Consider the following 12,262-nt stretch of genomic DNA (forward strand, 5'->3'; position numbering starts at 1 on the left):
CACACACTCGCTACACACACTCGCTACACACACTCGCTACCACACGCTACACACACTCGCCCTCTCACGGACACACTCGCTACACAAACTCGCTACACACACGCTATACACACTACACACACTCGCTACATACACGCTACACTCGCTACATACACTCGCTACATACACGCTATACACACTACACACACTCGCTACATACACGCTACACTCGCTACATACACTCGCTACATACACTCGCTACACACGCTACACACACTCGCTACACTCGCTACACACACTCGCTACACACACTCGCTACACACACTCGCTACACACACTCGCTACACACACTCGCTACACACACTCGCTACACACACTCGCTACACACACTCGCTACACACACTCGCTACACACACTCGCTACACACACTCGCTACACACACTCGCTACACACACTCGCTACACACACTCGCTACACACACTCGCTACACACACTCGCTACACACACTCGCTACACACACTCACACACTCTTCCTCTCACGGACACACTTGCTACACACACTCGCTACCACACGCTACACACACTCGCCCTCTCACGGACACACTCGCTACACACACTCACACACTCGCCCTCTCACGGACACACTCGCTACACTCGCTACACTCGCTACACACACTCGCTACACTCGCTACACACACTCGCTACACTCGCTACACACACTCGCTACACACACTCGCTACACACACTCGCTACACACACTCGCTACACACACTCGCTACACACACTCGCTACACACACTCGCTACACACACTCGCTACACACACTCGCTACACACACTCGCTACACACACTCGCTACACACACTCGCTACACACACTCGCTACACACACTCGCTACACACACTCGCTACACACACTCGCCACACACACTCGCTACACACACTCGCTACACACACTCATACACTCGCCCTCTCACGGACACACTCGCTACACACACTCGCCCTCTCACGGACACACTCGCTACACACACTCGCCCTCTCACGGACACACTCGCTACACACACTCGCCCTCTCACGGACACACTCGCTACACACACTCACACACTCGCCCTCTCACGGACACACTCGCTACACACACTCACACACTCGCCCTCTCACGGACACACTCGCTACACATACTCACTGACTCTCTCACTCTCTCTAACTCACACTCACTGACTCTCTCATTCTCTCTAACTCACACTCACTGACTCTCTCACTCTCTCTAACTCACACTCACTGACTCTCTCTCAGGGCTTGAAAAATCTGAAAAATGGTACTAGTCCTGCAGGTCTTGTACCTTGAAATAACTCCTCGACCTAACCGTAACCTACTTGACCTCGTCTCTGAAAGCGGAGCAAATGTGACAAGATAACAAAATTTAAAGGCATCTTTATTGCTCATTTGCTTTGTGAGCAATAAAAAGGCCTTTAAATCTTATCTTCTCACATTTTCTCCGTTTTCAAAGACAGAAGGCAAAAGTTAGTATGTTTTCTTACTCGCCAGAAAGGGCGAGTAGGACCTAAAAATAGCTCGACCTCATTACGTTTACCTCGCAAATGCGAGTGGTCGATTTGATTTGTCGAGCCCTGTCACTGACTTGCTCTCACAGACTCGCTCCTTCACCCTCCTGTTATTTATGCCCCCATAACAAAACAAGCATTGGCATAGCCAATAGGTCTTGCCTTTGGGACCTTATAAGTGTTTAGCCATGCAACAGTTGATGCTGTTGTACCAATGATATTGTGCCGCATAACTAAATACTTATAAGGTCCCAAAGACGAGACCTATTGGCTATGCCAATGCTTGTTTTAGGCTTTCCAAGACCTGTTTAATGAAGGTGCATGTCTTCTCGTTATACCCTCTCGCTTCCCTGATGAAGATTAGTGTGTGATAGTTAACTCAGCATATTGTAGGTCTTGTTCTAATACATCAGATTCAAGTGAAAAAATCTAAAGATGGTGACTGTCGTGGAAAATTATGGGCTTATTGTCGAACATATACGTTGTACAAACCAGCTCTGGTTGACTGCCAAAAGAGATTTATTTTTGAACTTTTATTCTGAACCATATTACTAAATGGCCAAAAATTCTCATGTCTCGAGCTGGCAAACTATTGTTAAAATTAAGTAACTTAAATATATCGATGTGTTAAGTTTTGGAGAGTGCCTTGCTTTCAATCTTAATTTCACTCAGTAGAAGCCAGAGTTAAAACTAGAAGGATTAGAGTTTTGTGGAGGGATGGTGACGGCCAAGTACTGTGGTTAGCTGTGTGTTGCACAATGTTGCAGGAACATTGTAGAGCTTGTATATTGTTTACAGTAGAACTATTGGTAAGAAATGTTCCTGCCATCTAACTTCAGCCTTGCAGTTTTTTGTACTGGCAAAAACACTTTAAATTTGCAGGTAGCTTCTAGTTTGTGTTAAGTTAGTAGCTTGGCTGTGGTAGTGAATCTAGTCTGTTATGGTAGGTCAAAGGATATCATTGGCCACTAGTTAATCATCACTGTCAACAGCCTTTGCGATGTGCCTATATCCAGTTGTTTAATGTAAACTTACATTTTTAAACACTGACCTTAATGTACTTGGCAGAGCTAATATGCATGCAACTCATATGTACTAGGCCTGTGCATTTTGCACTAAGAAAATAGGTAAGGTGACGCTCCTGACGTAATTCTGTGTAATCTTACATAACTGTTATTTTGCATAATAACTCTAAAGCAAATTCCGCAAACAGTGCCCACCCCTACTTTACGTAGCTCCAAAGTTCTGTCTCTTTTTGACTCTTCTTGGTCTAAATACTTAGTTTTTGTGTGCCGTGATTGCTCATGTCAAAGCTTGCAAGTCTCTGCAGCTTGTATTTTGTGCTGCTTATGGTTTTACTAGATTTCCTGCCATTTTCATTTTTTAGTTGGACTGTTGTCTGTATTTCTTCTAGAGAAAAGAATGGGGGAAATCTCTTAAGCGGTCACTGAATTGGCCAGCCTAGACTTTTTCTTCATAAAGTACCTAGTCTGTGTAACTTTCTGTGGTTTGTATGAAGATCTGTCACTCCAGGGGCGAGATAGGAGGGGTGGTCCAATAGTGCTTTTTTGGGAGTAACAGATTATCACTTAAATACTTGGTCCTCAAATGAAGACTTGGGTAAAGTGTCCGACTAACCCTTTTACCTTACCAGGTAATAATTTTCATTTTTTTTTACAGATTCGTCATGAAGTGAGTTTTAAAAGCATGACCCACAAGCTTTGTAGTGACCACTGCTTTAATCGATACAGAATGGCGAATGGCTTAATCATGAATTGTTGTGAGCAGTGTGGAGAGTACTTGCCGAGCAAAGGAGCTGGAAACAATTTTCTCATTATTGACGGTGCGCAGAAAAGGTTCTGCAGTCCGGCTTGTGTCAGTGAGTTTAAACAGGTAAAAATCTATATATTTTGACCTTATATTTGCTGTTGGATATTTTTTCGATAAATATTGCCTTTGAAATGTGTGGTGTAAACCTTGTTTGAAACCTTTTCTGCCTTTTCACCCTTTTTATTAAATTTAAGGCACCTCACAGCATTGGTGTTCTCCCAGAACGTCATGTTCCATCATACCTCCATATATTCATTATCGAGTTGAGAATTTGCTACAGCTTAACTTTATTTATTAAACACTATTTTTTGTTTCATCTTCTGTCTACAGCAGTTTGTGTTCAAGATATTTGAATAAGTAAATCTTTGCAGTCTTCGATTTTTCAATCATAACCAGATGCTGAAGAATTTTCATGTGTATTGCTTTCCCATATGTGAGCGTTTTAGTTGTGAATTATTAATTTTACCATTAAGCTGGGTTATATTTATATATTTGTTTTCATTCTAGTATGTGATGCCAGTTGGACCTTTCAGACTTTCACGTAACTGATAACTGTTCAGCTAACATATTCTGCCTCCGTGTGATCTGCTCGTCGTCAGCAGCTGGCAGCAGGACTTCCATAGAGTATGGAGCCTTTGTCTTAATGTCGAGAGTGCTCCTTCTTGCAATTTTAATGCTCTGAAAATACCAAACAAACGTTCTAATGGTTCTGAAATGCTCAATGCCTACTTGTTAGACCACACCCTGACCAGGCAAACACATCCAGAGGGGATTCACCTGTGAGGGACTATGAATGATGGAAGCATATCATTTGAGCAGATGAGCCCTGTTTACTCTGAATGCTGGGACGCATCTCATTTGGCCCTTGAGAGGATTCCTCGATAAAACAATGCACATGGGCAGAATCCAGCCCTGTCTTCAAGCATCTATTATGTGGGATTCAAAACACACAGACTGTTATGCAGGAACAGATACAATTGTACTTTACAGTGTTCTACTTTACATTGTATTGTACCAGTACCCATTTGAACCATGTCTAGTTTTCACATCACAGTGGAGATCTCCTATTATGCCCCCCCCATTGATACATTGTCCAGCGCATCATTGTTTTATGCTGAACATCAATTCAGTTCTTTCTACAATACCTGTATTTTTGAAGTTTACATTGCCATACACTTTTGAAAATATTTTCTGCCGGGGACCACTTACAGCATATGTTAGCTTGAATAGTGGCCTTTTAAATGAAAGTTTTGCCAGCAAAACTTTGATGTTTGCATCCAAAGACTCCTGACATTACTATATGCTAATGTATTATCGACCTCACCTTCACTTTCTTTAATATATGTCTAATGAACAATTTATACTGCTATCTGCCTTAGAAATGTTGCCTGTACTTTATCTAAAGCAAATACGGTGAAATGATTCCTTGCAGTCAAACCACACAGCGCACAGTTACTTGAATAAGTCGGGGGTTTTAAAATACTGTTTCATTATTTCAGTTGTTCATTGTTAGTCAGTTTAATCACAGGTGATATGCTTGCAAACATGATCAGGGCACGAATGACGTACACTTGTATTGTCAGAGGCTTTTAGATTTTAAAGAATATTTTAGTACTTAGTTCCATTGTATTAGCCATATTGGATAAATGTCACTTAGCTTGTTAAGCACTTTTGTTAAATGACAGTTGTAATACTTCGCTTCGGCTAACCTTTCCATTATGCTTTGCTCTTCATTTTTGTTTTGCATATAAATTGATATAAATTTATACACGTTTTACTGAGTGAGTTTTAGTCTAATGTTTATTCATAATTGATAAGAACATTTTTTTTCCCCGATTAGTCACAACTTTTGGTTGTGCGTTTGTGAAAGTCACCCAGATTTGGTTAATCTTTTATGTATTGTACAGCTTGCAGTATGTTGCATTGTTAAAATAACATCGGGTTTTCTTTGTTTTAGCAACTTTTACATTTTCAAATAAATCTTTGTTGCTTATTTGCGTCTTTTCATATCCTAATTTGCCACCAGCATTATTTTGTCATTTGCTATTTTAAACCTGTTTAGCTATATACATTTACTCCACAGAATTTAATTCTATCAAAAGCACAGGGTCTACAACTTAATGCATTTCTTCTGGCCTGACAAAGGTTAAGCAATAATCTAAGTTCACGTTTTGAATGGATTTCTCCACCGCCACTTCCCAAGTTTCACATTTATATACTTATTTTCCCTGGAAAGACATCTAACACCTGGCAACAACATATTATTGGGTGTGGGTTTTTTTGGGGGGGAGGGGGGGGGGGTAGGTAAGGGGAGGATGTTGGATAATGATGCACAGAAAGGACATACAAATTTGAATCCTGAAACAGCAATTACCTGAGCAGCTAAAGAGGGGCGAGTTAAAGCATACCTGATCAAATATTAAGGAGAGCAAGAGATGCAAGTGATGTTAAAACTACGTTTAATATCAACACAGACAGAAAAAAGCTTTTGTCTAGCAAGTTTTGCCTCATTACGGCAATCTAGGTCAGCCTTTGGCACCTGAAGCAACCTACCTATGTGGGGCAACTTTATAGTGGCCTCCAATATACAGTTCATGCTTAGTTCCCATTATTCACTACTCTAGCAAAAACAAATCATTTTGTCCAGTCTGGCCTTCACTCATGCGAGGGGTCCATGGAGCAATTCAACATTTTGGTTTGGCTCTAAACAGCAATTCAGAGTAGCAGTAAAGAATAAACATTTGAATAATACTAATACTTATTAAGCATTCTATTGAAATATTATTTTTTTTACGTAATGACTGTAGACCGAAAAATAATGCCATCTAGTTAATTCTCCTAAGTGTATTGCTTACACCTGAAAGACAGCTTATCACCATATGTACTGAAAAATGGGCAAATATAATTACCCACCCTTATATGCATCCACTCACTGTTTTTCGAAGGTTAGTTGCCTGTACTGACGATGTAACTTCGTAAAATGGAATTTATAATTGAAAAGAGACACATTGGGTCTAATAAATTCACATTTGTTCTTGAACCTCTTGAGTGCCAACAGATATTTGCTTTTGTTTGAAGTGCCTTGTAGCTTATCTGATCGTTTATCGGGCAATTAATTAGCTAATCCACAATTTGCGTGCTGGAATGCCAAAGTCGCTCTTCAGTTGTGCCAGTGATTTAATCAATCCAATCATCCTAGTTATCGAAGTTTGCCTTTTTCAGAATTCCTCTGTCTAAGCTTTAAGAAAACTATAGTTTGCCTAGGAGTGGAGTAAATGGTTGGGGGTGGTGTGGGATGAAATAAGACACATACTGGCCCAAACTACTTGAAGGTATGCATGGTGAATGCTGAAGATTGGATGGGTGGTAGCTGACTCAAACTAAACTCTGACAAAAAAAAGACAGATTCTTAGGGATTTTAAAGTTTGCAAATGTCCCACCTTCTGGCTGTCAGAAATTGGGCTCTGCACGCTCCCTACGATGTAGTTTATTCAGTTTCAATTAAGATTTTTCTGTTTTCACCCAGATGTCCGTAGTCTCATCCTCGTATTTTCATTTAGTTGAAATTAATACAGAAAATGCTTCTGTGCGTTATACCAGTTGGGTGTATTTTAGCGATCAACGCCCTTGTTTGTAGGTAGGACTACTGTACCCCTGTCATTGTGCATGTCTGTACCACCTTACACTATTGCAACGGTTTTGGAATGTGGCTACTCTTTGGAGCTACACATCTGCAGTCTCTTTACTGGCTTATTTATATTTGTGGCCATTTGTTATGTTCATTGGTGCATTTTTGTAACCTTGCTTAGTACCCTAAGAAAAAAGATCCAGTGCTGTATGCCAACAGAATTTAATTTCGGCTTGGTTGAATGCCTTGACACTTCTCACCTTAGAAAACTAGGTAAAGGAGTTATTTATTTATGCAACTGGCATCCTCCTGACCTAGGCACAGTAGGTTCCCAAAGTTTCTCAAGGCATTATCTTCTGCTAACGTCTGTTCTTAGTCTTTATCACATTTTGCATGACCTTGTATGGTTATCTCCAAAGAAAAAATACCTGTTAGTTTACTCTTTGAAGGTTTAAATGTCAAGCCTAATCTTTTTTGTTTTTTAAAACTTTTTATTTAAACATTACTCATCATACAGGGTGTATGGAAAATTAACGTAGATTGTCATGTGTCATTCACAGTGTCAAAGACAGCAAATGGCACTTTTACGGGCTGTTGCATTTCATGTGACTTTAATCAGTATCGACTCAACAGGAGTGTACTACCCTTTCCTCTAGCAACATTCCGCCCTGTCAAAGCCTAATCTCTTAAACTTCATTTTATGAAGGAGTTTCCCCTCTATTCTAGAGCAGATTTTACATCATTCCCACTGCTTTTTTCCATTTCCATTAGCCACCAACCGGCAACACTTATATACAGGACCGATATATCAAAGGATTAGGTGTCAAGAGGAGTACCAAAACTATGACCGTGTTTAGTTTGTTCCATTTTTCGTAGGTGTACATTCTGTATCAGGCTATCCTTGGTTCCAACTCCTAATTATTGGGCATTATGAGCTCAATAACATCCCATTGTTCAATCTCTGAAGACCTTAAAACATTAGTCTTTTTTTAGGTGAACGCATGTTGATTAGAGCAAAAGCAGAACAGGCCTAAAGTTGCTGCCCTAAACCTGGAAAGACCCTCTCCCTCCAACAATGTTATTCCTCCAGCTTAATGAGACCCTAGAATCTTTGCAGCCATTTTGCATGCCACGGAAACGTATAAAAATCCATGTCTGGGCAAATGATTTCTGAGCAGAAATTAGAATCATTTGATCATTCTGGAAAATCTTCTGTTCGAGGCATATGAGCTGCAGATCACACACTGAGGATAAGATCGCCATCTGGTGTTGGGCTCGGATGATTGCAGGTTGTTGTTGTCTTCGGAAGAAGCCTTTGGTCACGAGGTTGGTGACTCCTCCCCTGGACAACAGTGCGCATGGGCATCCACTCCATCGGCAGATTGTTTTTTTCCGCCATTGGGTTCGGATGAACTTTTTTCCGCTCCAGCAGAAAACTTCCAGCAATCGATTTAACTCTTTAATCTTCATTTCATCGACGTCGACATCAACTCGGACCGGTTCCGGAAGCGGCTGATGGACAGGACACCCTTCAAAAAATGCCCCCAGTGTGGAGCGAAGTTCCCCCACAGTGACCACCACGAGGTTTGCAACCTCTGCCTGTCGCCGGAACATAACGAGTCCACCTGTCCAGCTTGTTCCGCTTTCCGTTCGAAGAAGACCCTCCGGGACCGAAGAGCTCGACGCCATATTATGGCCAAACCAGCTCCAGAACCGGAGGACATCTTTGCTCAAGATGTTCCCGAAGACGACACCGAAGATCTCGAGATCGTGTCCGAGGCCGACGATTCCGATGACCTCATCACTCCAGGGCAGCGTGTGAGTACCACCCCCCCTGCCCCTGCCCCATCCAAAAAAGCATTGGTCAAGACTCTGCCAGCTGGGCCCAGTCGCGACCGGAAATCCTCTTCAGAAGCCCCGCCCTCGGGCCCGGCTCCGAAGACATCTAAGCCTGTGGGTGGCTCGGGCTCGAGCAAACCTCACCTGATTGTGCCTTTAACACCCTCGGCACCCAAACACCCACTGTCGGCACCGAAACAGGCTCCAAGACCGAAATCTCCTTCGGCACAGAAACGTTCCTCGGCACCGAAGTCTCCACCGGCACCGAGACGTTCTTCAACATCGATGCCTGAAAGTCCATCGGCACCGAAAACTCAGTCGGCACCGAAAACTCAGTCGGCTCCGAAAAATCCATCGGACCCGAAAAAAAACATCGGCGCCGAAAACTGCGTCCCCGCCGAAAAAAGCTCATAAAGACCCGAAGCGGACATCACAGACACCACCTTCGGAGCCAGATGAACTTTTTCGACCAGATCCTACTCAGAAGCGGATCTACATTAATCCTAACACGGGACATGTGACTGCCATCCCATATAAAAAGCGGAAGCTGGACACTACACCTCCCCCAGCTCCCATACGGAAAAAGGACTGTGCTACTTCACCACTTCGTCCTTCCTCTCCTGTTTTACCTCCTAACCCGTCCCCCCCTCCTCCTCCTGATTCTCCTTTACCTTTACCTTTACCATCTCCCTATCATTCACCTCCTCCACAGGATGATAATGATGACTTAGGGGGAGGGGCGGACCCTGATTTATTTAATGATCCTGTTGATCCAAACGACCCTTTTACGTTCCCAGACCCAGCACCCATGGATGACTGGTCTTATCCTATACCTGACATGCCTGACCCCACTACCTACCCCTCCAAGCCCTCCCCTCCTGATGACCACCTAGGGTTCGGCCAACTTATAAATAGGGCAGCATCATTCCACGGCGTTACAATGCACACAGACGCCCTTGAAGAGGACTTTCTCCTTGATACCTTTGAGCAGTCACAAAAGACTGTTCACATACTGCCCATGATCAAAGGGGTTATAAAGCATGCTACTGAAGTCTTTAAGGACCCTGTTCGAGCTAGGGTTCTCAACCCACGCATCGAAAAAAAGTACCGACCAGCCCCGCAAGACCCTGCATACATTAAGGCCCAGCTCCCTTTAGACTCCCTAGTCGTATCAAATGCCAGGAAGCACGCTAACTCACAGACAACTGGAGAAACGCCTCCCCCAGACAAAGAGTCTAAGCTTTTAGAAGCATCGGGCAAACGGGTCGCCGCGCAGGCGGCTAACCATTGGCGTATTGCGAATACCCAGGCCCTGTTAGCCAGGTATGATAGAGCGCATTATGACCAACTTGAGGACCTTATGCAACATCTGCCTGAACCTTTTAAGTCCCAGGCCTCTGACCTCATCCAAGAAGGCAAATTAATATCTAATGCCTCCATTAAATGCGCCTTAGATGCAGCGGACACTGCTTCTAGAGCGGTCAATACTAGCGTCTTACTCAGACGACATGCCTGGCTCCGTATTTCCGGTTTTAAACCGGAGGTTCAAACCGCAATTCTAGCTCAACCTTTCAACCAAGAGCAGCTATTTGGCCCTGCAGTAGATACTGCATTGGAAAAAATGAAAAAGGATAATGAAACTGCCAAGTCTATGGGAGCACTGCAGTCTCATCAAAACCGGGGTTCCTTTCGTCGCTCCTTTTATAGAGGAGGCTCCAAAAACACTTCAACTGAGACCACGTCCACCTTTAAAAATTCTGGACAAACATCCCCTAACAGAGGTTATTTCCGGGGAGGTTATAGGGGAAACAATAACAAAGGTCGAGGGCGGGGCAACAACAACAACACCCGCACCTCACCAGCCACCAAACAGTGACTTGCCACCACTCCCCCCAGACCATTCCACTCCGGTCGGGGGGCGACTCCAACAATTCCTGCCTGTCTGGACTTCCATCACCACAGACAGGTGGGTAAGACAAATTATCCAGTCTGGCTACTGCCTCGAACTCATACAATCCCCCCCAAACATACCGCCCAAACAACGTCCAATGTCCTCGCATCATCTCTCTCTCCTCAAACAAGAAGTTCAATCCCTGTTACAAAAACATGCGATAGAACCAGTCCCCCTTCAACATCAGGGAAAAGGGGTATATTCTCTATACTTCCTCATTCCCAAAAAGGACAAAACACTAAGGCCCATACTGGATCTCAGACTACTAAACCAGTATATACATTCGGATCATTTTCACATGACCACTCTCCAACAAGTCCTCCCACTTTTACAACAGGGAGACTTCCTCGCCACATTGGACCTCAAGGACGCATACTTTCACATCCCTATGCATCCCGCTCACAGAAAATATCTACGATTTGTGGTAGATGGGCAACACTATCAATTTACAGTTCTCCCATTCGGAGTAACAACAGCACCCAGAGTGTTCACCAAGTGCCTAGCAGTCGTGGCAGCGCATCTCAGAAGACAACAGATCCATGTCTTCCCCTATCTGGACGATTGGCTCATAAAAGCCAATACATACCAAAAATGCGTTCTCCACACTCATCGCACGATTCAAACTCTCCACGATTTGGGATTCACTATCAACTACCCCAAATCCCACCTACAACCTTCCCACTTACATCAGTATCTAGGAGCAACCATAGATACATCCAAAGCCATTGCCTATCCCAGCACAGCCAGGATAGCCAGTATACAAAATCTCATCTCTCAATTTCAAACTCATCCATCTCTTCCAGCAAGAGTGTTCATGCAGCTCCTAGGCATGATGGCGTCATGCATCTCCATAGTCCCACACGCACGACTTCAAATGCGTCCCTTACAGGAATGCTTAGCACAACAGTGGAACCAAGCTCACGGACAACTTACCGATCTGGTGTTGGTGGACAGTCGCTCACTTCGATCACTGAAATGGTGGAACACCATCAACCTGTCCAAAGGGAGACCGTTCTTAGAGCCTCTTCCACAAGTTGTGCTAACTACAGACGCATCTCTCACGGGGTGGGGAGCCCACCTCCTTCACCATACCACTCAGGGCAGATGGACCAGCCAACAAAAACTGCTCCACATCAACCACCTGGAACTCTTAGCAGTGTTCCTAGCACTAAAATCCTTTCAAATTCACCTAAAGAACAAAACTGTCCTCATACGCACAGACAACATGACGACAATGTATTATATACAGAAACAGGGAGGGACACACTCTCTCCAACTGTCCCAACTGGCACAGCAAATCTGGAGATGGGCAATTCCCCAAAACATCTACCTGTTAGCAGAACATCTCCCAGGGATCCACAATCAAGTGGCCGACCTCCTAAGTCGCCACACACAACAGATCCACGAATGGGAACTACACCCCAAGGTTCTACTCCCCTTCTTCCAAAAGTGGGGACAACCAGACATAGACCTGTT

The 12,262-nt window shown here is 43.7% G+C and overlaps 1 protein-coding gene across 1 annotated transcript in view; it reads left to right on the top strand.

Moving 5' to 3' along the window:
• Positions 1-12,262, top strand: part of ZMYM2 (zinc finger MYM-type containing 2) — a 1,132,334-nt gene that overhangs the window by 240,724 nt on the left and 879,348 nt on the right. The window contains exon 5 of the mRNA XM_085621554.1: positions 3,219-3,431. Within this exon, the coding sequence (XP_085477680.1) occupies positions 3,219-3,431 (213 nt within the window). The remainder of the gene's footprint in view (positions 1-3,218; positions 3,432-12,262) is intronic.

The sequence above is a fragment of the Triturus cristatus genome, chromosome 8 (assembly GCF_964204655.1).
Source record: "Triturus cristatus chromosome 8, aTriCri1.1, whole genome shotgun sequence".
In the NCBI taxonomy this organism is placed as follows: Eukaryota; Metazoa; Chordata; class Amphibia; order Caudata; family Salamandridae; genus Triturus; species Triturus cristatus.